At 43.0% G+C, this 26,674-nt stretch overlaps 1 protein-coding gene across 1 annotated transcript in view; it reads right to left on the bottom strand.

The window, feature by feature from the left end:
• LOC116385931 (FERM and PDZ domain-containing protein 4-like) overlaps nucleotides 1-14,108 on the bottom strand; it is a 37,328-nt gene extending 23,220 nt beyond the window's left edge. The window contains exon 1 of the mRNA XM_031851709.1: nucleotides 12,007-14,108. Coding sequence (XP_031707569.1) covers nucleotides 12,007-12,047 — 41 coding nt within the window. The 5' untranslated portion in view covers nucleotides 12,048-14,108. The remainder of the gene's footprint in view (nucleotides 1-12,006) is intronic.
• Between the last annotated feature and the right edge of the window lie 12,566 nt (nucleotides 14,109-26,674).

The raw sequence follows: 26,674 nt of genomic DNA, 5'->3' as shown, positions 1-26,674 counted from the left end.
ACAGCCAGTAGCGTAAAAGCCCACCAGCCCTCTGCCGATTCTCACCACTTTACACTCTGCAGAACAACTAGGGTTTAAGCCACAACTCCCCCCGTCTTGTTAAAAGCTCAGCTCCTGGGTGTCTTGCATGCTGGTGGAGCTGAGGACCCCTCTCAGCATACAGGGACATGTAGGTTAAGTGGTGGGTGGAGCAGTGAAATATATACGTCAGGGTTTGGGTCTCTTTATTCATTTGAACATGTCAGCTAAGTCTGCAATGAACAGAAAAGTGTTCATTCGCAGTCTCCCCTTTATAAAGAACACTGATATATTGACTTAAGTGCTTTAGGAAAATCGACCGCAATAAAAGGTACGTCATCTCCAGGGACTTGAAATGAGATGCAAAGAGACGACTTTCTGCCGTGATTTCACACTACTGAGCATGACAAGTTTAGAAAAAAAAAAAGAAGATGAAATAACTCTCTATAAAAACTTCACAATTAGCCTGAAGTAACCCTGTGCATTGACGAGATGTATCACTGAGCCAGTTCTGGTTTAAAGCGCCAGAGTTGAAAAGGGAGTAAAAAATGAATGCAGGGTGTTTTTCCTCTGGTCGTGGTTAGAAGTGTTCATACAAAGACATCTAACACATGGTGTAACTGACTTAAACCAGATAACAGTCCACAGGTTAATTGCATGTCGCACCGCGCGATAATAAAACATCAGCTATAATCTGTGACAGACATTTTGAGGCATGTTCGATCGGGTGAATCATTGCACTACGAGGCAGGCAGAGACACGTCATCAACTCGTGTCGTGTCATCCATCTGTTCTCATTATTTAAAAATGCGTAAAAAAAACTAAAACAAGTTCCGGCTACAGCACCAATAATAAATGTACACCAATGTGGTATGAGGGTGCTTAATGTTGATGGGCCGGTGTATTCTGCCACATTTGATGTCGTACTCCAATTAGTTGCTTCCAGATTCTCAAACGTGAGAAGAAGCAATTTCAAAAACGTCGCCGCGGGCTCGGAGGAATCATAATCATCCGGGAAAAGAATCTGCAGATTAATCGACAATGATTACACAGTTCTAAAGCTGAAGTAAGTGGATTTGTGCTGTTGTCACTGCCGTTGTCCAGTTTGGCATTTATCTGTCACTAGAAAATGTCCTAATTTGCTTGCTAATGGAGCTTCTTTCCTCCTCGACTTCCCTCATTATGCTCATTAATGTTCCAACTTAACACACTCATAGCTCCCAGCAAGACAACTACAGCCATCGCCTGACCTTCTTCTCGTCCAATCCTCACCCTCGTTCCATTTGTGGGCTTTTTCCACTCTCTCGTCCTCCCTCAGTCTTTCTCTACGCCTTTGCACAGTTCATAAAAAAAACATTGGTGCATGTTGTTAAAAGTTGCCCTGGAAGTGCTCTTACTTTATATAGCTTTACTATCTGAAGACGACATGCTTTGGCTCTCAGCTAGCGGGCACGTACGTACACGTGAAAACGTGCACACACACTTTGTTTTTATGTAACACACTTGAACATTAAGCTCCATTCGGCATGCTCTTTGAACATCTTGCAGAGTGCAGATGTTTGCAAGACAAGCATAATAGAGAGCATAAAAAAGAAAAAAGTTGTGAAAAAAAAAACAAACTGCACGAGTTTCACAAAGTTGCTAATTTGCAAGCAGAGGCTTCTGAAACATTTCGGGAAACAAATAATCTGGAGAACAATCGCATTGACTCGTTAGCTGAAGGGATAATGGATCCATCCATTTAGATGATTCATGCCTGTTTTTCCAACCATCCATCTGAAAGTGAACAGCTCTCACATTCACCATTTAAAGACCACTTTCAGATCTCCTTCCACAACCACCACGAGCAGCACAAGGCCATCAAGACTTTGGACAGGAACCATCGTTTATAAAGCTGATGCATTCAAGCTCCTAATTGCAACCCTAAAAATCAGACTGGCAGATCTTTGTGGAAACAGACAGCTGGAGTCCAAAATGGAAGACGCGATGGCAGGTGTGTTGCACCATTCTTCACTTTTATTTGACCTCTGCTGAAGCAGCTGTTTTGAGACACGAGTCAACGGTCTAAATACACTTTTTAAACAGTGAGCTTAATGTTCCATTTAGTTGTTCTCCTTTAAGGTAGCTTGTTAACTGTCAATCAGCAAAGTGTCATTTAGCAAGGTCGTTGGTTTATAGAGCTTTTTATATGTCTTCATTCTGTCTTTATTGGAGGAAATGATGAGAACAAAGTGCCAGAGGGAGTAAACGGTCCGGTACAGAAAGAAGCTTGGAGAGTTATTGTGACCGACTAGAGTTAGCATGTTCCCAGGTTGTTAGCCATGAGCTCACCAGCAACAGTAGTTCACCACTGAGGAGAAGAATGCAACAGTTTCTTATGAATGTATTTTTAGGCTCAGCCACAGGAAGATAATGCCTCCATGATTAATTCCACTAATAAAGCTCTGAATGGTTTCTTTTTTCACCCTGGGACGTCAATGAGCACAACACCACCGCTATTTGTGAAAAGACATCTGCAGTGATTCAGAGGTCTGGAAATAATCTAGTATTCATACTCAGCATGCCATACATTTGAAATGGAAAGCAAAAAATAAATGTTGAATATTTAAAAAAGAGATTTTGTTTGAAAAAAACCCCGCTCACATCTGGTTCAGTCTACAGTATATGCAATCATTTGTATTTCCACGTCAGCCACCAAGTTGCTAAATCGATAGCCTATCAGCACGAACTGCAGAGGCAGTGAGTCACCGCTATTCTGCTATTTTATGATTGCGGGTAAATGTTGCATATGTCATGTTGCAGCTCTTTCCTCTGCAAATTACCGGTCCTCTGAGATCACAATAAAGACTGATCTGCCTCCTTTCCTTACGAACACTGGCTGGTCTTACTGATGTGGAAACATGCCAACGGCGTGTGATGATGGAATCAATTAAAAGCTCACATAAAAAAAGGTACTCCGTACAAAGACATCAAAGTAGGTGAGCGAGGGAGCTGTTACATTGAGGCTTTCATTCAGTGTTGGTTTCAGGACCACGGACAGCTCCCCTTCTATTCTACAATACTGATTCCCAAGTTAATGCAGTGTAAAAAATGATGTTCATACAAAGGCTCATTCTTTATCACTTCTTCCTCTTGACTTTCCTCTCCTCCTCGTCCTCTCGCTCTCTTCCTCTCACACACACACACACACACACACACTGTGAGTGTACCAGACTAGAACTAGTGGGCACACCCTGTCCTTTCCCAATGTGAGGATTTAGACTCTTCCACAGGCTGCTCGCCAGACCCTTGACCTTGGCAAAACACACACATCACCGCTCAACGACTGTCCTTAACAGCACTGCGAATGGCCTCTAACAGCTTGAGACAAGCCTGTGAGTTTAAAAAAACAGAAAGGCTACATTTCTCTTCGCGATGGAAGTTTATCTGCAAGGGAAGAGCAGCATTTGGTTGAAGGACAGCAGATGCAGCTACAAGTGTGTTCATTTATAGGATGAGATAATATCAGATGAAACCTCAATGTTTGCCAGTGGGGGGGGTTTAAAATATATCGGATCTGGCAGGGGATGAAACACGCGGAAACAGAAAAGTAATGCCATAAAAAATGAAAACGGATTAAACAGAGCCTAAAAGATTTGTGGAGTTACCTGCATGTGTGCTGTTAAATTGGTTGACACCGTAAGACTTTAAGATATCAGAAGAATATAATGGGGAAGACTGTGTTACATGTTCGACCGTAGATGATAGAGAAGTGGACGTTGTCACCGCGACGTCCCCGACTGTGGTCTGCCGTTTTTTATAGGATTGAGAGTCGCCATCTTAGTTCTTTACCGTCCCCATCGTGGCTATTTTCAACCAGAAGTAAAACAAGAGGGTGGAGCTAAGCGCAACCGAACGCTGAATAAGACATATTTAGGTGACCAAAATGTTACAACTAACTTTCACACTGTGGCAGAGACCTGCCAATCACTATGTAGCCCCGCCCTAAAGCATATCCTGCTTTATGGTCTGTTTGACTCTAAATGGACCATCATTTACTAAATGAACATCATGCTGTATTGAAGAAGACTTGAAACTAGAGATTGAGACCATAAACTCATGTTTACAATGTTTACTGAGGTAATAAATCAAGAGAGAAGTAGAGTCATTATCTCATAGACTTCTATACAATCTGACTTATTTTTTACAATAAGAGATAATACATTAACTTTAGTCTTTGGGATACACTTTATCCTTTAATAATTGGTAATGAAAGGAGTTACAAGGACAAGTCACAAAAAGCAAAGCTTCATCAGGTAAATGAGGATGAAAGTGAAACATATTTTGCCAAAGGAATCGTTTATCTGGCTTGTAGGTCAGTTGTGTCTCCGACCCGTCACCGTGCACACTGTATCTGTATCGGCAGCAGACCGTAACACTTTACAGTGTTGCTTTTCAACCTTTGCAGCGCAGCAGTACGTCTTTGTTGGACAACACAGTCCGCAGAACAACACCCCAGTGATTCTTTGTAAAGGTCACGTAAAGCCCAGTGGAACCAGGAGCCAGAAGAACACAAAGGGCCGCAGAGCAGAGTTTTGAATTATGTTTCTTTTAAATAAATCGGACAATTGTCTGTTTGAATTATGTTTATGCTGTTGTCGAATCACCAATTTTTTCTAGCCTAAAGTTCCACAGGAACTCACTGTTCAGCTTCAGCTAGAGGAGAAACTAATACTAAGACAGAGAATTTCATTGCAGCCCGCACCTTTGGGCTGTCCATTAACAGATCCAAGAGTAAGCTCTGAGATTCCACTTAAAGACCAGGAGGAAACAGATGGATCCCCAGGGACAACTGAAGGCAATTACTCACCAGTCACATTACTGTCACAGTGCGTCATGAAGAAAACGAAAAGTCAAGGCTTACATATTCCTTAATTTTACAGAAAAACACTATTTTTGAGGTCCTTCCTAAGAAGTCATGTCTCAATTTGTGCACATATTTGTTCTATACCTCTTAAAGATGACTTTAGCTTTCTGCGTCATAGCCTTTTAATGTTTATATGTGGACTGGGGGGGGGGGGGGGGTAGTACTTTGTCTGAGGTCATGCCTGTGGGGAGTTTCATGTTAGTTTCTGGTTGGTTGACTGTGTACTCGCGTGATGCAATGACGACAGAGCATCGACTACCTCCGTCTATTCGGACCGAGTCAATTTTAAAGGTTAGAGAAAGAACACAGTGTGTGTTTGTGTCTGCATATCTGCTTGCAGCATGAAAAAGAATCCAGTGTGTGTATATACGGCAAATACACTCGAGTCGCTTCATTTGTCACTGGCTGCACTCGGCCCGTGTCAAAACGCGTACAGGCTGAAAACACATCTGCACCGAAACATCGAGGCACAGAGCCGCGGGTTAAAAATGCCACGCTGAACGCCCCGCTGAATAAGATTACACATGAGGATGGTGATCATTCAGTGAATAAGAAACACTCATGTCTGGATTCTTCAATCACAACGGAGTGAAAGAGAGAGCATAAAGAGTGCAGCAGGGTATGATATGCAGCAGATAAACAAGTGTTTTATGAAGCACTTTGAGAAATGATGCACTCACAATTAGTGGAAGTGAAAGCCATGCTCAATCAGTGGAGGAATATGGAATATATATATATATATATATATATATATATATATATATATATATTTATTGACATGCCAGGCTTGAACATGCGTATGTGGCTTTACAGTACATTGTGTGACCACGTGGCTCTGAGAATACACGGTAGCACTTCAGTATTATTCATAGTATTTGGAGCAGAACTAATCACTCAACTAGCCTCTTTAGCGAACACATGTATCAGCGAACGGACAACTGGGTGTCAGTGGGAGCTCATCGATCATGTGCCTCGTCACTCAGTAATCCTCCCACATCGTTTTGATTGCATTTAGCGCAATCGTATTTGTCGATCGCCTGAATTCCAGAAATGCAATGCTATACTGCACAATTTGCTGCTGTTGCATTTACAAATGGCACACTGGTGGCAAATAGGATGTTCCGTTTCAGAATGTGTTAGATGAAAGTTAAAAGTCTATGTGGGAAATCCAAACTCATAAGAAACCACCTCCTCGATACAAACGCAAAACAGATGTCACCACTTGAACAACTGCCATTTAAGATAAATGACTTTCTTTCTGTCATGTTTCATTCATGTGTTCCACAGTGCTGTATCCTTCCTTTCCTGTGTGTGTGTGTGCGTGTGTGTGTGTGTGAGAGAGAGAGTGAGTGAGCAAGAGAATATGGAATGCGAGATAATGGAAGATATTTTTAACTTTCCTTCTGTCCTACAAGGAGAGAATTGCCCACTGTATGTAGTAAAACCCAGCCAAAGTGATCAATTATTGAGGATGCACTTCCCCCTAAGAGTATGACAGCGTTTGTGAAACATCCTCACACACTGGTCAAATCTGTGGAGACTTGTAGGCATTTTAAGCATCGTGATCACTTAAAGAAAAATACAGATTTCCAAGCAACATGCTTGTTATATAATGAGAACACAGATGCTAAAATCACCCATGTGTCCTCGGACACACTTCAGCACAGGCTACAGTATGCAAGTGAATGCGTCTGTGAGCATTTATCTGAAATGGGAACAGCTGTAAGGGTAAACGGTACATTGAGACTTCATTCTGTGAAAGTACTGGAAGCGTTACGTGTCGGCATCGTGTTTAAAAAGAGTCGTTCTTTCTCTCAGTGTTGCACCTGGAATCAGGAGGGAAGTTGTGTGCTGGACTATTTCTTGGCCAGGAGCATTCAGTAAGTTCCTTGAGTCTCTGCTGGTTGCCTGGCACCCCCACGATGACCATAAGACTACCTTTGTATTATTTCAAACGCAAAGGGAACAAATGAGAGCCCAAAACTGAAATACGGCGCCATAACCAGCAGCAGAATTCTACACGGTAGATCTAAAAAGTGATGAATCCATCCATGAGGATTAACAGGGGAGGGAGCGAGATGTATAGACTGTATAGGGCTGGCAATCAAGCTATGGGACACAGTCAATGGGTTCAAATAAGTTTTATATTATTCTCTTGATGTTTTTAAATCATTACTCACAGCAGGGCTCCCGCTGTACTGAGGGACGAAGGTCTGTGAATCACCTCATCACGTGAGCACTGATCCGGCCAACAGAGTCAATATGGACGTGATGCAAACCTACAGGGAAAACCTACCCCAAAGTCATTCTCAAAATGACCCTGAACACATCACAGAATACTCAGTTAAAAAGCTGCTAACTCGACAAAGTGTTTGAATGCAGTTAAAACTTCAGAAAGAAGATCAGTCACTTGAGTGAGTCATCTTGGGACAGGGGTGGTTTTTTTTGATGCCTTTGATTGCTATGGGGTTCAACCTCGGGGCGAACACCATTACATGCTTGTTATGATGGGCGTTGGGGAGAAGAGAGGGTTGTCTCACCCCAAAAAAAAGAAGAAGAATTCCAGTTGAACTCCCGCAGTTTGGTTACAACGAGGCGGTTATCCATTTATGAAGCGAAAAGTCAATGCATCCGTGCGTCATTAAATAATGCACTGAGCAGGTTCCATGCAGAATGCACGAGACATAAAAGCGCTGACAGAGAAAACACATGCTGTAGGTCGAGCTCTCTTAAAACTTACAGAACACGTGACGCACCCCCGTGGGCGAGAACCCAATAAAGAGCGTCACTTCCTGCGTCATCGATCAGCTGGCAAATTGTGTCTGAATTCCACCACGCTGGCCGGCTGACAATTAAAGCGTAATTGGGAGATGACGCTTGTTCTGCCAGTTATTTGTTTCTCGCGAAGCTGGGGCGAGGGAAGGAAGTTCAGATGTAAACGGAGCGAGGAAACAAAATGGGTTTTTGCCTCATTTGCATAATTGATGGAATTTGGTCTCTTGTCAAAAAGGGGGAGCGGAAGCATGAGGCGCGTCGCTCCAGTCTTGTGAGAGAGATGACTGGAATTATGGGAAGTAAAATGTGGCAATCATAACAGAGAATATTAGCGTTCACCAGTAAATGAATCCCTGCAGTAAGAAGGAAGGACTGATTAAAGTATTCCACTTCAGAGCTGCTATCGTTTATCAAATAAGCATCAAGAGATAACAAACGTGTCGGCGGAAAATAAAGTGGCTCCTGTGGCTTCAGTACACATTTTTAAACATGTATTAACAAACAAAAACACCTGAAAATAAATTAAACAATCAAAAGCCATATCAGTCTCAGATTGAGAGATGAATCACCTCTATGAAGCAGACAGGCAGGAATAAATACACATGGAAGTGGATGGATGGGCTGCCATATAAAGTAGACATAGGTGAGGGGGGAAAGAGAGAGAGAGAGAGAGAGAGCGACAGCGACAGCGAGAGAGATTGTGATGTGATTTCAGATACTGACTCAAACAGCTCCTCCTGCAGTGATCACCGACCAAATCCCTTAGGAGGATTATCCAGACGCAAATCAAGAAAATTGTCCAACTTTAAGGGTTACGGGCAGGGAGTGAGAAAGTGAGAGTCGGGGAGGGGGGGATTTTTAATCCTCTCCTGCCTCTGATTGGTGTTTCGACACAGTGCTCCGTGCAGCGACACGTACAGCTACGCAAAATAACTGCAAATAAAAGGTAAAGAAATTGAATGCGTTCATTTATGAGCCTTAGTGGTGCTGATTTTTTTTAACCTTTAGGGAGAGCCAGGCTCGCTGTTTTTCGCCCCTGGTTCTAGTCATTATGCTAAGCTAAGCTAACTGTGTCCTGGCTGTAGCTTCACACTTGGCATACAGACACGTGGGTCGTATTGAACTTCTCATCTCACTCTCGGGCAAGAGAGTGAATAATTGTATTTCCCATATCCTCTTGTATTTGTGGAACCCCTCCCCTCCTTGGGCTCTTTTAGAAAGGTTCATCATGCGGCCCAAACTGCTTCCAAAAATGTTCCGTACATCATGATTATTACAGCTGATTTTAAATAACGAGTGCCCTGATTGACAAAAATTTTGCAAATGATACTTGTTTAGGTTGCCACGACTCGTCAGATGGCTCTCGGTACAATGGAACTTTGCCCTCTGAAGTAGCAGCATGCATTTGGCAAAAAGCAGAAGGCAATTTGGCATGCGTCGCTGTAATTTGATATTCAGAACACAAACAAGGCCTGCTGGCTAGTTTCACTGCCAAATTCCAACACACTAAAAAGCCAAGATTTTCCCACAGTACAAACGCTGATACAGGTCTTTGTCTTTGGGATGCATTGGATAGGAGAGACTGGCCTCCCGGACTAAAGCCAGATGTGTGGTAACAAAACTCCCATGAGTCCATAGTCAGAATAAAACCAACAAACACCACGAGAAGGATCACATATCCCTCTCACCTGCTGCAGCTGTTTTATTTCCCATCTGACGATGAATGATTCATTACGAGCATTAGGCGGTGATGAATTTACCACAACTTCTCATTACGGTTTATGAAGCAAACTTGGCATGCACAGCATGTGCAAACAGAAGGCTCTGAAACTGTATTATGGCAGCTCATGAATACACAACGGCCATCTGGGAACGGGCAAAGCGCGGCTAACTTGCCAGTGAGGCAAACACTCTCCTGGCACCTGTTAGCGCGACGCCATTATTAATTTTCACCATTTTACAGTCTGTCAACAATGAGATTGGAGCCAAATGTGTAGAAGTGGGTGTGGTGGATATTTTGACCGGCTGACAAAACGGTAAAGCGTAACGGAAAGTGCTAGTGGCAGCCAGGAGGGTAAAAAAACTCATGGAGAACAAGGGAAGCACTTCTTATGACAAATGGAGGCTATTTATTCAAATCACAAGACACATAAAGACAAGTGTGAACATATGCAAAACATGCACACCTGCCTCTGTGCTGTGTGACGTATTCATCTACATACATGAGAGGAATATGAATGTTCTCCATTTTGAGAAATACATTGAAATGAAGTCCGGGAAAAACTAATTTAAAGAACACTAACTGTTTATCCCTCACAGGGGTAGTTGTAAAAGATGAACACTGTGCTTCACAGGCATCAAAAGCATTGGAGAACACAGCGTGCTGCTTTGGTTTCCTCATATATTTGCATAATTTGGTAATATACCAGCAGCCTTTGCTTTCTGAATAGGTATTTTAAAAAAGGCTTTGCTTCTTTAAAGAAAGCACAGCAGAGCGAGACAAGGACAGAAGGATGTAGTGGTGTTACTGAACCACAGATCCATGAGAAGACTGCGAGCCATCGCCAACAAGTCTTCCGAATTAAACCACGAGATATGGTTGTAAATTATAGAAATGTTGTGAAATGATTGCCGGTAAGTCGGAGCCACTGTGGACACTTCTCTCTGTCTTTCCTCAGAGGAGTGGAGGACCCACTCCAGATGCTAACCTCTAGATGTGTAGGTTTCAGAGATTTGTCATGAGCCACGTTTAGAGGGCTTAAAGATGTGGGAGTCAGGGATCATGCAAACATGTGTATACACACGTATGTGTGGTGTATAAAACCCACGGTGAGCGGGGGACTGTTGTGTGCCGAGCTCTTCATCATCGCCGCGGCTCCGACGTCTTAAGACTTTTGCTGGTGTGTCTTCTCATCTCAGGCCTGTGATTGGTTTCACTCACATGTCTGGTGTAGTTTACACAAACGGAAATAATCCTGAATGAAGCATTTGATAAATATTTTTGCCTTTATTGTGTAATTGTAATAGGTGTGCGACGTTGAGCATCATGGAGGCTGGATAGTGTTGCTCAGGGTAAACCTGGTTCTCTGTCTCTTGAAGTACTTAGTAGTCTTGTTACGACTCTTCCTCTGGCTCTGTGCTCTCCACTGGCTCACTTTGTGTTCCCATCCTTTTCAGTAACCATTGTCCGTCCTCTCTTGTTTCTTTATCTTTCCCTTAATCACCAGCACTCTCTGGTTGCTCCTTGGACTCTGTGATTGCATCTCATAGATGCCAACATTTCTTAGCCACTAAAATAACACTAATAACAGGACGAAATCACAACGAGGCCTCTACCTGCGTACATATAATGTAACCAAGTACATTTACTCAAACATTTGCTCACAACAAAGTCTGTGGCCCGTCTTGAGTAACCGGGTCGTGGTTTTTGGAGAGAGAGACGTTGCTGTGGAGTTTTTCAAATGTAATCGTTTTTCAGCACCATAAGCCGAGGGCCATATAGTCCCATTATAATGGAGAAGGCAGACATACTGCGGATATCTCCAAAAACTAGACAACTCACTTCCATTCCATGCTGTGTTAGACATCGTTTACTTTGTACTTCACTGCATTTCTTTTACAGTAGTTACTCGGATTTTTACAAACACAATATACGATAAACTTATCAAATATGATGTATCGTTGTAGATGTAAGGCCCACATCCCTGGGAGCGTCCGAGAAGTCCCCCCAAAAATATGTATATATTTGTTTCTTTTCGCACACGATAATGACTTATTATCTTGTGTGCATAATATATATATATATATTTGCATCCTTATGGATAATTACACACTGAAATGGGCCTTTTAGTTTGCTACTTTAGGTACATGTTAAGCAGAATGTTGAACAGGACTTTAACTTGCAACAGGCGATTGGTTACAGTGTGGTATTGTTACTTTCACTTAAGTAAAGGATCTGAATACTTCCTCCACCACTGACAACAGGTCACATATAAATCGGTCACTGAAGTGTCTCAACTGAAGCACTTTCATCTCATTCATTGTAAGAGTCATGAAACGTTTTGGGTGAAACACACACCGGCTGACTAAGTGACTGTAGAGTGCAATTACTGGCTCTTCCAAGGAGACTCTTGAATTGTATACCCGGCAAAAAAACACCTTTTTTACCTTCACCTGGAAAAATCTTGGATGGATTATCTTGTCTTTCTTCCCAAGAAGGTGGCATAAGTCAAGAAATTGGAATACAAAGTTAGAAAACACATGATGGCGCCCTCAGAGCATAGAAGTAAAAGAACACACACACTCACCCAGACAGCTTTGGCATCTTGGAGAAACCAAACATGTCCATGTGGTCCTGCTACAGTGCTCTATATCCCAAAGCGGCTCCACATCAGTATTCTAATCCACATCCAAAGACCAGACAATCCAGTTTCAATCCGGATCCATATCAAGAGTCAACAAAAGCCTTTCGAACGCAGAATTCTGAATTCCTCACAGTTTGTGAGAAAACACTTGAATGGTGTGGTGAAAGTATCGCCCTTGTCCAGTGCGCAGACAGTCCAATTCCTTGTCTGTCCAGAATGTTGCGTCCCTTAAGTGATGACATAGACCACGCGGGTCACCCCCTTCCTCTCTGCTCTCTCTGGGACGAGTCAGCCCATTCTGCTGCTCTCCACCTGGCTGAGTTGAGCTGCAATACGCCCCCTGTGTGTGCTCTCCATCTCGGCGCATGGAGTAGTGCAGTGATCCTAGCCGCGGCAAGCAGGGTAGAGGAGAGGAGGGGGGAGGGACAGTGAATGGAAGAGGGATGGGATGGAGAGGGAGAGAGGGAGGGCGGGTGGACAAAGCGAATGGATGACGGATGCTCTCTGTCTCCGGCTTTGCCCTCCGTTCATCTGGGCTGCGAGTCCCTTTGCAGGGCAGAGGATAGGATGCAGAAAAAAGGAGGGGTACGAGGATATCAAGATAAAAGATGGAGGAGGGACATAAGAGGAGGGTAAAAGTGCTTTGGCTGTAAAGAGGACGCAACTGAGAGAGACAGAGAAGGAGGGGGGGGGGGGGAGCGGTGATGGGCAGAGGAAAGCTGACTCGGCAGAATGGGGCGCTGATGGGAGCAAGACCCCTACTCTCAGGGTTTTTTCTCTTTTCCCCCCTGCTTGGTTTTACCAAGTGAGCTTGTAACACTGATGCAACAGAATGTTGAGAAATCTCTTTACATAAAATCTTCATCGTTTTCAAACCTCATTTAGATTAAAACCAAATTGACTTTAGACGGTTTCCCTTTTAAGAACGTTCAAGGACTTTTTTTTATTTTTGTTGTTGTGCATGTTCACACATACACACACATTCCTTCACAGCCTGTCAAACCCCGTCAACAAGTCAGGGTCGTGTGCGTGCATGCATGTGTGTGTATGTGTGTGTGTGTGTGTGCGCACACAGATGGCTCAGCCTTAGCGAGGCACGAACCACAAATGGACCCCAGTGGCGATGATATACTTTAATTTAACGCAAAAGAGCATAAATTATGTTTAGCATCCCATGTAATCCAACTCAACTGGGCGTGTAATGAAAGGAGGTACACGCTTTTCATTTATCTTATGAATAAAGGGAGTACATTTTTCTTCTTCCATCGGCCGCTACAGGTAACAGCACAGGGTAACGGGAATCTCGATCCAAGACAGCTACGGGGTTGTTTTATCAACTGGGCCTGCTGTCACCGATGGCATCAGACAGTCACTAATTTGGATCCAGGCCTTTCCTTAAAATGTGTGGTTACAACACTGTCAGATCAGGACAGCGGAGGGGAGACGTAATGTGAAGTGAGAGAAATGGAAGCAGCACGTTGAATGCCACAAGATTTAAGGATTCATAAAAAAGTTACTCTGATGGTTGAGGACAGTCTAATCACTATTTATGAGCACGGTGTTTCTCCGGGGAGCGATGAAAAGACTGCGCACTTGATCACATTAAAAGTTTCAGACTCTTTCAGAGAAAAGTTTAAGAATATTGCTCAGACTGTCCCAGGACACACAACATAATGTTCCATCTCAAATAAGTATACAGGGCCATAATCTGGTTTCTGCTACATTACTGTCAGTGCTATAGCGTCATAGATTTGTGCTGGGTTGTCATTAATCACAGTTGAGTAACTCTTAAATCAAGACGCTGTAAGAGTCACTGGATCTTATCCTATCGTGACGTCTGGATTTGCTAATTGTCTCTTTTCAGGGTTAAGAGGACAGTACACACTGTAAGAATTGTTTTTCAGATGGTCAGATAGCTTGGTAGCGCGCAGGTAGTCGTATAGGTAGATAGAGACAGACAGGTCGGCCATCCAATCATTTCGTGTGACAGCTTCAGACAGGGGTGTCGTTAGGCCTACTTTAGGGGGGCTGAAGCGTGCGTTCTGGTTTGTATGTTTTCTCCCCCTTCAAATTACAATCCAATAGCCTATCATCATACTTCACGATATAAAGTTGACAGTCAGGTCCATTCTCCATCCATTGTGTGCGGTCCCTTTAAGAATTAGGATTTGGGAGTGACGCGGATATGAAAGCTAGTTTATCCGTCTTTCCTTTACAAGCAGGGAAATTATTTCTCTCTCTTTATTTGAGAAAAGTTCATATTTGTGTTGTCAAATTTCACTATGACCAGGGTTCATACACATTTTGACCAATGGATTTCCATGACTTTTCCATGACTTTAAACCAAATTTCCATGACCAAACATTTTGTGAAATCTCGGTGTATACATGAAAAAGTGAGAAAATGTAGTATTTAAACTACCAATGAGTATTCCAAAGCATACAGTATACCTTACAGTATACGACATGAAAATATGAATATAACAAATTTCCATGACTTTTCCAAAACCTTTGGGATTTTATTTTTTTCCATGACTTTTCCAGGCCTGGAAATAACCATTTTAAAATTCCATGACTTTTCCAGGTTTTCCATGACCGTACGAACCCTGTATGACCCTGAAATTCTGTCTCTTGTTATCATATACTGAATGCAAGCAAAACTACAGAGCAAAATCACACTCTTTCTGATTGAACCAATCTATGAACTGTCTGAAACAATGGATATCCGTGGCCCCAAATGGGCCCCAGAAAGAATTGTTTATGTGCGCAAACATGCCACTCCCCTTGGGGCTAAGCCCCCCCCCCTTCTTTGAATCCTAGAAACGCCCCTGGCTTCAGATACCAAATTTTTTTTCGTTTTTGTCAGAGAATTTGATTTATGGATTTCTGTCGGGATGTAAAGAGAATTTCAAAAATTTCAACCAGAAAAAATGCTTCTAAAATAAAATCAGTTTTAAGGAAATTCAAAGCTCTGCAGTTAATGAGCTCACAAATCTTTGGAGATCACGTTCAGTGTACGTCTGTAAATAAAAGGCATCACGTCCGTCTCCTCTCTCGCTCTCAAAGCAGTAACGGCAGAAAGCAGCGACTTAATGTCAGGCAGCTTTGATGCAAAGACCCTTTGATGACCCTCGTCTTCCCTCAGGCACACACTAAAGCGCATGCATCCACATGCATCCGCATACATCAAACGCACTTTGTGAGTGGCAACATATGAAAGGCCTTGTTGCCCTCTTCCATACTGGTTTGCTCACATCCCATCTCAGGGCGAGACAAAAGAACAAAGACCCCTTTTGGATGTTCGTATCCAATTTCCTGTCAGAACTTATTACAGTTCAAAGCTATTTTGGGATATCTAGTCGTGTGCATCACTGGGGGCTTATGGATGATTGTTTCCAGGAATCCTTATTGTGGCAACTTTCCTTTTAATAAATCAAGTTTGTGTAAGAATGGTGATAGGTTCTTAGATGAGTGGACATCTTTAAGTCAGGGCGACAACAGAAACAAACCAAATTGGCTGGAAATAATGAGCCATCTCTGCAGCAACGTAGTTCCTCTGCCCCGACCAAATTTATCCCCCATCAGTACATTTGACCTGACACCATTGACAGAAGAGCAAAGAACAAGCAGCATCTTGTGTGATGCATAAGCTCTGCAACATGATGATAAAGCAGTGTGACGGCTTCCATGGTACCAGCTCCTTGCTAACACACACACTTCCTGTACTGAATGCATAGGTCGTAGTATGATAATGGCTGTGATTTAGTGGACCTCCCATAAATATTGTACACTATCTAAACATACCGATTGACTTTAATTCTCATTTGAAATATCAAATGTAAAAGTCAGCCTTTATCCTCAGATTAGGAAAAGAAAGCCTCAGAACACAAGGAAGAATAATGGAGCTGGTGGCCGGAGAAGCTGGAAGCAGTGCACTTGAGGAGGAGCTGATTGGATTGGCGAAGGAAGCGGTAACTAACGATTGGTCCCCGTGTGAGTAAGTGAGCGGAGTGCTACCTTTAGGTTTAAGAGATTGGATAAAGTGATTGAGGAAGGAGTTGCTTAATTTGAATCTGACAGGATAATAAAGGGAGGCAGGGACCCATGAGAATGGATCGGGGCCAAGAGGCGTAAGGGCTGAGAGCGGGGAACGAATGAAGAAGTGAGCGACAGTGAATGACCTTTTTTGCCAGGGTCCACAAAGTCCCATTTCATATTTATCACTTGTTTCATGAAGGGGTGTAAGGGACGAAACAAAGAGTGAGTGGGACATGCTGGACCCGTTACTCCTAAACTGCTCATTTACTTCCACACTTCACCGATGCCTCCTGCAGTGACTTGCCCGGCCATTGGACTTTCTAAGCTTCTCTGAAAATGTGATGAACTGGTTCCCGGAGGGACTCGAACAGAGCCAACTTTGAACACCGCAAGATGGAACATAAGCTCAACAACAACATACAAGCAAAAGAAACATGTGAAAAGTATTTTCTTTCTACAGCTTCTGCTTTCTTATGTTAGATGACTTGCAACTCGACTTTCACACCAATGACCTGTGACTTCACTTGGCCTTTAGCCTTTTGATTTGGAATGACTTTCACAGCCCAAAAAGTGTCAGCTGATGAATCACTCCAACAGCACTCACTCATGTGCCGTGAGCAGAAGGGAAAGGTTCAGACCAGTCAACAGACACCAGATGGTTCCTCAGATTGTCACATTCGGATGGAAAGACTGCCGGCAACTCAGCTCACAAGTGACAAATGATTATGATACAGGAACGTAGTTAGCTGTTCGCCAAACAACAACGGTGGGCAAACTATTTTCCCCATTGACGTACAGTCTCTGGTCGCAGAGTAGCGTACGAGTAGGGACTGAGGAGTCGGCAGGCAGCCAACGGCACTATAAAACAGGCGATAAAAGTTTTTTTTCCTGAGAGCGCGGGAGTCACCGCAATCACTAGAGGTCCTTGAGCATGCAGCTATAACTCGCCACCCAAAATATTATGCAGTTTGCTGCAGCAGAATGCGAGCGGTGGACAAACAGAGGTGCTCACTCACTCACACGAGAGCGCATAGTTCTCCTGATGGAGATCAGCATGTCATCACCTAAGAAGTTGAAGTATTAGTCTTTGTCTTGTATCTATCCCCGTACAGGCATGCTTTGATGACAGAGCATTATAGTCTGTTGGTGTAGGACTGGGTGCAGGAGGTACAAACAAATGTTATTTGGAGAAAACTCCACAATAATGCATCGCACTGATTATTATCTCAACTTCTAGAAAATACTCTTTTCAAACTGCCAGTCTGCCAATTCTTCTGCCTGCCGGTCATTTCTTTCCTCTATGGGTGATATATAAAGTCAGCCCACCCACAGCTTTCCCTTCTTCATCCTTTCCCCAAATTCTGAATCAAAATGTTATTTGAAAATGTCATAATCTTTACAGTCTGTGAACGTGTTGAGCACCTGACGAACAGAACATCAGGACCTTTTCTTTGTTTTGTTTATCTGCCAAGGCTGCTGCCTGATCTCTCCACTCTTCTTATTACAGTGAGGATAGATAGGAACGCCACTCGCATCCCACTGCCGGTTTGTGTCCCACAGAGATAAGCATCTGTCCACTAATGAATAATAACAATACAGCCCAAGGTCGCCATTCAAGTGTGAGTGGCTGTGTGTGAGAGAGAGAGAGAGAAAACATGCGTGCCACGCATTACTACACATCGCATTGGCATTCAGCACTCCTTCACCTCTCTGTGATGGTTGACACGCACACACAGCTAGTCATTAACCTGCCTGTGTGTGGGGTGTATCTATCTCTTTTGCCTCCTTTTAAAGAGCAGGAGCCTGTAATGGGGTTTCCACTAGAGGCTGCCTCGGGAACAATACAGTTGATCTTGCAGTTAAACGTGTGGCTGATCAGCTGATGTCTCCATTTTGTAGGAACTGGACCTTGATGACTTTGACATTCCCTTGAGTCTCATACATAAATCCCTATCACCTTTGCAACAGCCACTCACATCTCTATAGTTGTTCTGTATTCTGCTGGCCACTGAGGCATATATACAGAGCCGGCCCCCTATCTGCAACAAGACGTGGTTGTGTACAACCTTTGCAAATTGTGGTTTGATGGAAACGCTGTCGCCGCCTGGATTACTTTCACTCGCAGCGCTTTTGTTTCAATTCATGAGGAGCGTCAATCTTTATAGTGTCACAGGGAGGACACGGGGACAAAGGGAGTCCACAAAGAGATGTCCTGCATCCCTCATATGGTCGGGTTGTCACTTGGTTGAAAAAAGCTCTTGTGTCTCATTTGCTTTAGTTCCCTCAAGCTGATTACTTTTACTGAATTTAACTTCTTCCCCCACCAAAGGAAACAGAACTCATCAAAAACAGTCATGCTTGCTTAAACTGTGCTAATTTAGCAACTTTAGTGACTGTGAAAAATAATATTTATAAATAACAAGCTAGCATTTTATCCGAACGTGGTGAGACATCAGCAGTAACTAAATGCTATCAATAAAAACAAGTAACAAGACAAAAACAGTTTTAATGTTCACAATTAATATGATATTTCTTTTGAAGCTTCCCCATGGAGTTTTCAACCACTTGTGGTTCCGTAGAGCAACGTTTCAACAATACAACAATTAAAATACAAGACGACAAGGCGTGCAAATAATGTAAGTTTAAATACATTACAATAACATTTATTTTGTGACTGTTTGTTTACTTCACCAGGTACCATAATGTCATTGTTACAGCTGGTGTCAATACATAAATCAAGTCATACTCTGCTTTACTTTGTCACTGCTCAGGTGGAGCGTTCAATCATAATATTACCTGATTATTATCTAAGTGTGTACGCGATTGCTCGGCAACGTGCAGTCTCAGCAGCCCAATCCATCAAACAGTCATTTTACACGGCCACATGCATGACTTCCCAGCATGCAACAGCGCGGGGCCAGGCATTCCCGGCCAGCTCCCAGTCATTACAGGGGATAAAGCCGACGCCACCCTTCACATGCACACACACGCGTGCGCGCACATGCAGCAACTTTATGCGACTCATCTAAACAACGAGATCATAGAATTTCATTCCCGTCCGCCTTTAATCCAAACGGCAATCTCTCTCTTTCTCTCTTTTCCTTATGAGACAGGCTTAATCTGATAGGGCACACTACCCTAAAGCAAGGGAGGGGAGGGAGGGAGGGAGGGTGTGAGAAAGAGGAGAAAGGGACTAGATTGATAAAACAAGGGAGAGCGAGGGAGGTGTACCTACGGAGAGATGATGAGGGTTTTTGGGGGGTGGAGGGGGGAGAAAGGTCAGGGAGGATAAATGGATGGAGGGAGAAGACAGATATTCAAAAGTGAGGGGCTGTAAAATGAAGGCGTGATGTGGGAGTTGATGATGGATTGGGAGCGAAGGAGACTGAAGGATGAAATGAGCGAAAGAGATGGGAAAGGGCAAGAGGAGATGCAGAGGGGAAGGGATTATATATCGAGAGGAGGGGACGAGAGAAACAAGGAGAGGAGGCGGATACTTTGTAAATACCACATTATGCTATTCAAGATTTGAGTCCAGATTGCTTGCTGGATAATATCTAATCCACTGTAGCAGACATGGATCAAGTAAGATTGTGAAAAACTTTACTTGCTTTAAAACATTATCGGCACACAGGTTGAGAGTTTCAGGGCGTAGTTTCCTTTCTCTAATATTCTCACAGAGCTTTTTATCTGCCTGGCATACCTGCCGTACCTGGCAGCAGCCACATTGTTTGTGATGCACTGAACCTGTTGAGTGCTCCATGTGGGTTTAAACAAACAATGCATTTGGCTCGGCTTGTTTTTTTTTTTGGGTCTCTCTTTCCTCGTGCCTCCCGCTGTCAGCCTGCTAAATGTCCCTCATCAATAATGCTTGTAGATAAATAGAGCTCGTCGGAGACACTTGGGAGATAAGGAAGAGTGGGAAACGACGGGAGCTATCTGTCACCTCACTGCTTATTAGTAAGATGCTGGCTGCCCCGCCCCCTCAGCTTTTTTTTGTGGCCTATATGTAGAATTGATCAAACCCTATCAGCTATTCGTCGAGTCCAGCGTGACATTTAATTACCCGCATGCTCGCTAAGCTTGAATGCTAACGAGAGATTTTTTTTTTTTCATGAGCCACATCTCTAGAGGTGGCAGTCTGACAGTCTGACTGCCAAACACATGCACACAAACAAGCATTTACATTCAAACGTGTGCACGCAATCCGTCTCAGTAAAACAGCAACTCACCTTTCATTATAAGGGGACATTTATTTATTTATTTATTATAACAAGAAAATGATAATGAATAACCTGTGGCAGAAATTAGCAAAACATAAAAAAAAAACATTAATCAAACAGGAATTACAAAATATTTAACAACCGGTTTCAGTGACTTTCAACAGAGTAGAAATTGCTTATTTGAGGAAAAACTGGATGTCGAGACTAAGTGTGATTACCAGCCCAAATGATGCTGGACATAACTGGGCAGAATTCCCAGTGATGAGAGAAACAAAGTGAGAGTCACAGTAATGGCAGAAGTGTTCTGGGCAGGAGTAGCAGTAATAAATAACCCCTGGAACAGAAGATGAGAAGCCTTATTAGGATGTTTTCTGTGTTTTTAAAGCAATTGTATTTGCCTGAGTGTGATTGGACCGGATGTTACACTGTGACAGTATAAATGATGGAAACTTCCGATTAAGGGTTACATCAGAAACTGGAAAACGGTGAAAATCACCGCCGTCAAGGCGTGTCCAAGCATGCAGAGGTGCTGATAACACTGATATTACATTCATTTGTTTTCTATTCCACGCCATTCTAATTCAGGATGAAGGGAATTGAATTTGAGCAAGATGTGGTCAGCAAATAGACCTCGATAATTACACCTCGGCTATTGTTGACAGCCAATTAGAATCTCTAATTCACCTGAGGTGGAATGAGGAAGACCACCTTAACCAGGACAATCAGGATTGAGAAACAGACGTTGACAGGTTACTCTTCTAATCACTGAGCCCACAGTAACTGATCTTCTGGATCTATAGAGCAAAATAATTGCCCTCCCTGGCTGACTTAATACCACCGAATTGAGCTTTTAGTAATAAGATCAACTTGTCAACCTCAGCCACACTTTACTGCTGGAGGCAGGTGTCAGTGAATCACATTGCCTGTTAATAAATGACAATTTTGCAGATTTTGAGAACTGGCAGTAAAAGGCCTTAATTTTGTATGATGGTCTAAATACTAATAAAGCAAAACGGAAATTGCATAATTGTCCCAGCATATTCCTGCAATAAAGCTGAAGCTTCTAATTAAAATCCAGCGCAACTCCACTTCAAGAAAAGACAATTTGAAGTCAGTTTGACATCAAAGTTAATGTAGTTACTGACATTATTATTCCAAATCTCCTCCATCTGTTGTAATAATTGAACATGCAATGGGACGCTAAGGGGCATATGGGCTTTAAAGCTCACAGTTCCTCCGGTAGACATGCAGAGATCAACAGCACGTCATAACCCCGGTTGAATGGACACGTATCTGCATTCAGTCATTAAAGGATTGTGGCTTTGCACATTAGCTTATCTGACATTTATGGAAGATCTCGGACTGTTTGGAAACAGACGACGGATTTGCACCACAAATCCCCACATGTCCAGATACTCACACTCACTCACTCAGACCACGGATATTGTGTTTGTGCGATAAGTGGTACTCCGAGCGAGATTATCATCATCTGCTTCCAGTGCGTGAACAACAATGAGGCACAATAAATACACAACAACAACAACAACAACCACCAACCGAGAATAACAAGCAAACACCCTGTCGATACCTGCCAGCGTAGCTGCACACGGTAATGTGGTATTGATGGTTCAGCCTTGTTGGTCAATGGTGTGGTCAGCTGTTTTGGTGACAGAGTGCCTTGTTAACACACGTACACACATGTCAGCACAACTGCAGCGAGGTTTACAGTAGTACATCAATACACTGCGTGGTGCATGGCCGGATGACACATTTATAAATGCCAGGAAATATTACAAATATACAGGCTAAATCCCTAAAAACAAAAGAAATGAACCAATGGGTATGCTGGGCATGACTTTGGCATGTTGTCAACAATTTCCTCAGCATTTACAAAAGCAGAGTGTTTCGTGAGCCACATTCTGTGTGCGGATGCGTACATCAGCACGTAGTTTACGAGACATTTTCTATCAGATCAAAGCGACAGTGCTGCAGCTGACGCCACATTTCAGTGGGCAGATTTGCTCCCCTGCAGTCTATTTTTTCAGTAAGCAGAAATATATATATATATTTGACTATATATATATAGTCAAAACGTTTTGGGAAACCTTGCTATTGTGTGTGTTTTTGTACACTTCCTTCCAGAGACGCTGGATCTTTTGAAAATCTCAATTGGAAGAGACGAGTAGGCAATTGTGGTGTTTTTCATGATGCATCCTAAATCACTTCTGTTTGCGGAATTGGTATGAATGTCCGTCTGACAGGCGGAAGGGGAAGAAGACGAGGACTAGACTTTGAGCACATGCCAGCAAACTAATCGGTTTATAACCGAGTTGGCCTCACGGCCCTTCCAGCCTGACCCGACCGATCCGGGAACAAACATCCTGCGGTGCAGCGGAGCACAGAGGTGGAGCGGCAGCATATTATAATCAAAGGAAGAGCACTTTCAACAGATACAAATTCTCTGCACTTTTTTTTTTGGAGAGAGAGAATTGTATTAGGTCTCTAACAAAGCAGCCATGATGAATAAAATTCGATTCCCCCCCCCAAGGGGGTTTTTAGGGGGGGGATGTACATGCACGTTCAACCTAAGATGAAAATGAAATAGAGTTTCTTGGAGGGGGAAATGATTTATTGGCTCTTTACATGAAATGTGGAGCATTGGTTTTACCTTCGTCCTGTGTTTTGGTACATTTGAACTTAATATAAGCCTCTTCCTTGAACATTAGCGTTCACAATAGCGAAAGACGATGAAACGGTTTCTGTTACGAAACTGACGGATTATAATGAAACTGAAATTTGATTCTGTATATCCTAAAAATATGTTTTTCACAACAGCATGTATATGGTCAAAACAAATATATTTTCAATGTGTGAGGATGCTGGGTATTAATTAAAATGATTTAAAATAGTCAAAAATCAATATTGCAAAAATCAATCATATCCCTTTGATTAATAAAAAGCAACTATAGCTTGATTAGAAACACTTCCGACTCCGTCTTATAATCTTGTTTAGTTTAATTTTATCTACAGTAATAACACATACTTTTGTGTGAATTCGGTCAATTGTATGTCATTATACAGAACAGAGTTACATATTTTAGTTGTGTTGCTGGCTGTACTGCAATATGAATGAGAAAAGTGGCACAACAGGTTCATTTGGTTTCACTTTTATCTCCATGTGTGTCACTCATTCTGCAGCTGCTGAGTCAACATTCAAATATTTGGAATATCAGTGATTTGAAAACCAGGAACAGCAGGTTTAGAGATTGAAAAAAGAATAAATCAGTCCACGCCTGCCCGTCTGACTGACTGACACAGCAGAGTCTGAATCTGAATCAAATTTCATTTGTCTGCTTTCTGGGCCACATGTTTCCTGGCCAATGACCTATCACCTCGTTGCTGTAATCCTTCGACAATGATGCCGCGTTCTGGCGCCTCCTCAATCACACAGTCCACTGCTGACCAGCAGCTGCATGGGTTTATTGTGTTTAGGTACAAAGAAAGAAAAAAAAAAACAGGAGGGGAAACGCTTATTTTGTGGGTTAGAAAAACATACCATGAAGTTGTGTTTTATCGTGTTTTAATAATTCGATTGATTCGAATGTGTGTGTGTGGGTTTCTATGTGGATTATCACTTCAAATGACAATCAGTAAACACATCATCATGCTGTAGAAGGGACGATACTAAAAAAAATAATTTATGAACATGCACAGTGTAGGAAGCAACAAGCATAATATATAGCAAAATAATAAAATTTGTTGAGACCACACCTCTCTCACACACACACACACACACACACACACACACACACACTCTTCCCAGCAGCCAGCTAGCTAAACCCCCTCAATCCATGATGTAATCTCTAAGTGTGTTCAGTAATTACAAGGTCCTAGATTCCTCCACTGCTTGGAGTAACCTCGGCCTTACGTAACCGACGGCTCACGTGCCGTCAATTCACCGAGCAAGATTACAATATGGCTGCTTTAAAGCCTGCGGCGACGGAGTCGGCCATTAAATCCACCGACTTGCTCAGATCAGCTCTGGTGATAGTCAAGAGATGATGAAGAAAAAAAACATGTGACGACGCTTTGACCTCAAGGAGGTCACGGGCAATACGAGTCAGTCCGGTTCATCTAGTATTTAACACATCGATAAACAATCATCTTATTAAAACACTAAAGATCAGCACAGAGAGGCCCGTCAATACGTGGCTGCCAAGTTACATCCCGTTCACTTCAATTTGATTGAAGGATGCAAAATTGCACAGTTGAGCACCATGTAACACATACGCATCCAGGAAGAATTAAAACACATAGTTTCGGCAGAAAAACTCTCCAGAAAGAAATAGTTGTGGAATGTAAATTATGCTTGTGACAGCAGTTTTCTTCAGTAAACTCATGTATCGCTTTTGTGCAATAATAATAAACCAGATAAAAGGGAAAATTACACCTTGACCAAACGCATCGTCAGGGTACCGCTTACATTCATATGGCAATAACAATGATGATCATTTATGGGATGATATAACACTGACACTGAAAATACTTTCGATACTTTATATTCTGTTGCCAACACTTTAATACTTATACTTCAATGCAATTTTACATGTAGGAACTTTACTGTCAGTGGAGTACTTTGGGTGTGATAACGCTACTTTTACTGAAGTAAATTATTTGAATACTTCTTCCACCACTGATTAAAAACTACCTTCTGATTTCTGCTTGATCACGTTTCATATTTGCAGTGTTTCTACCTCTCATTTTTTTTCAGTGATATTATGAGACACATTGCAGAGCTGACTTTGGCTTAGAAGAACAGTAGAAAAAATGCGTAATACTTAATCCACAAAACATTCCATGCACACAACACGTTTCAGATGAAAACAAACAACAACACAGCCATTTGCGAAGGCGTCGGAAGATCAATCACCAAAAATGGACTTGAGGCAGCACAGCTATTCATAACGAACCTGCGACCCTGAGCCATAGGCCCATAAGAGGCTCCAACCACCAGCAGCAACCTCCATGTAAACCTCCCATGGAGCTTAATCAACAAAGCCCTCACTAAAGAGCTTTATCACTCTGATCAGGAAGTACTGAAAGAGGTGGCAAAGGCTGGAAATGGATCTCAAAGAGATTCTACTTTGCAAAATAAGTCCAACATGGCCAACGACCACGGCGAGCGAACCACAAAGAAGAGATGAGGCGACACCAGGACTTACTGGAAAGCGGTTAACATCCCCAGTTCGTCATCGTCGTCGCACGGCTCCATCCTGTCAGCCGGCCCCGGACAGATGAAGGAATGAACGGGTGGAGAGAGTGGGACGGACGCCCCCGGCCCCACCACCACCAAAAGGCTCAGAGCGTCGGAGAAACAGCTCCTGTCCCGGTCCCTGAGTCCAACTCCACTGGAAAAAGAAAAAAAATCCACATCCTCTGAATCTCTTTAAAAAAAAACCAAAAAAAAAAACCTCAATTCTCTGTGTGTGCATGTGCATACGTGTGTGTTTGAGTGTGCTCCTGTTTTTCTTTTTTTTTTTTCATTCCTAGCTTGGTGCCAAATGTTCCAGCTTAGCAATGCTGTGCAGCACCGCTGGTGATGGATTTAGCCTGGGCATCTGGGCCAGCGGGGATAAACTCCATTCACTCACACACACACAAAAACACACACACCCACACCCACACCCACACACACACACACGCGCATGCATGCATGCGGTGTGAGATTGCATGGGACAATGTTGGGAAAAACCTTCCCCCACACGACATCATCCGAGAGATGACAAGATGTGTGATATACAGTGTGCCCGGCACACTCCCACAAACACGCACACACACGCCCTCGCACACGGCTTGCTCGCAGAGCGGGCGGATCAATGCATGAACAGATGTGTGCCAACTTTAGAGCTGCTACTAAGCGCAGACATCAGCAGCTGTACTTACAACAGGCGTGTGTGCGAGTGTGTTCCCTCAGACACAAAGATGTCTGAAGCCACTCTTAAACCCCGACGCCACACAGCGAGGGTGTGTGTGTGAGGGACATACAGCAGACATTTCTCGTATACGTGTGTGTGTATACGTATGTGAACGGATGGGAATCAATGGCTGTGACACGATTCCCTCCCGTCAGAGCAGCCAGAGGTCAGCTGTGCCCCGGGCAGAGAGAGATTAACACAACAATAAGGTATACACAATAGGAGAAGGATGCAACAGAAGAGTGCAGTCGTCCTTGCTGACTCAGAGGAGATAAACAAGGACTGGTGACAATAAAAATCTGATTGTGTAGAGTGAAAAAGAAAATTTATTCACACACCATCACATAAACTACTTCAACCCTCCCTTTTAAACGGG

Source organism: Anarrhichthys ocellatus, unplaced genomic scaffold, assembly GCF_004355925.1.
Source record: "Anarrhichthys ocellatus isolate YVR2014 unplaced genomic scaffold, GSC_Weel_1.0 scaffold12, whole genome shotgun sequence".
Taxonomy (NCBI): Eukaryota; Metazoa; Chordata; class Actinopteri; order Perciformes; family Anarhichadidae; genus Anarrhichthys; species Anarrhichthys ocellatus.
Note: the sequence above shows the minus strand (reverse complement) of the source record. Positions and strands in the feature narration are given on the sequence as shown.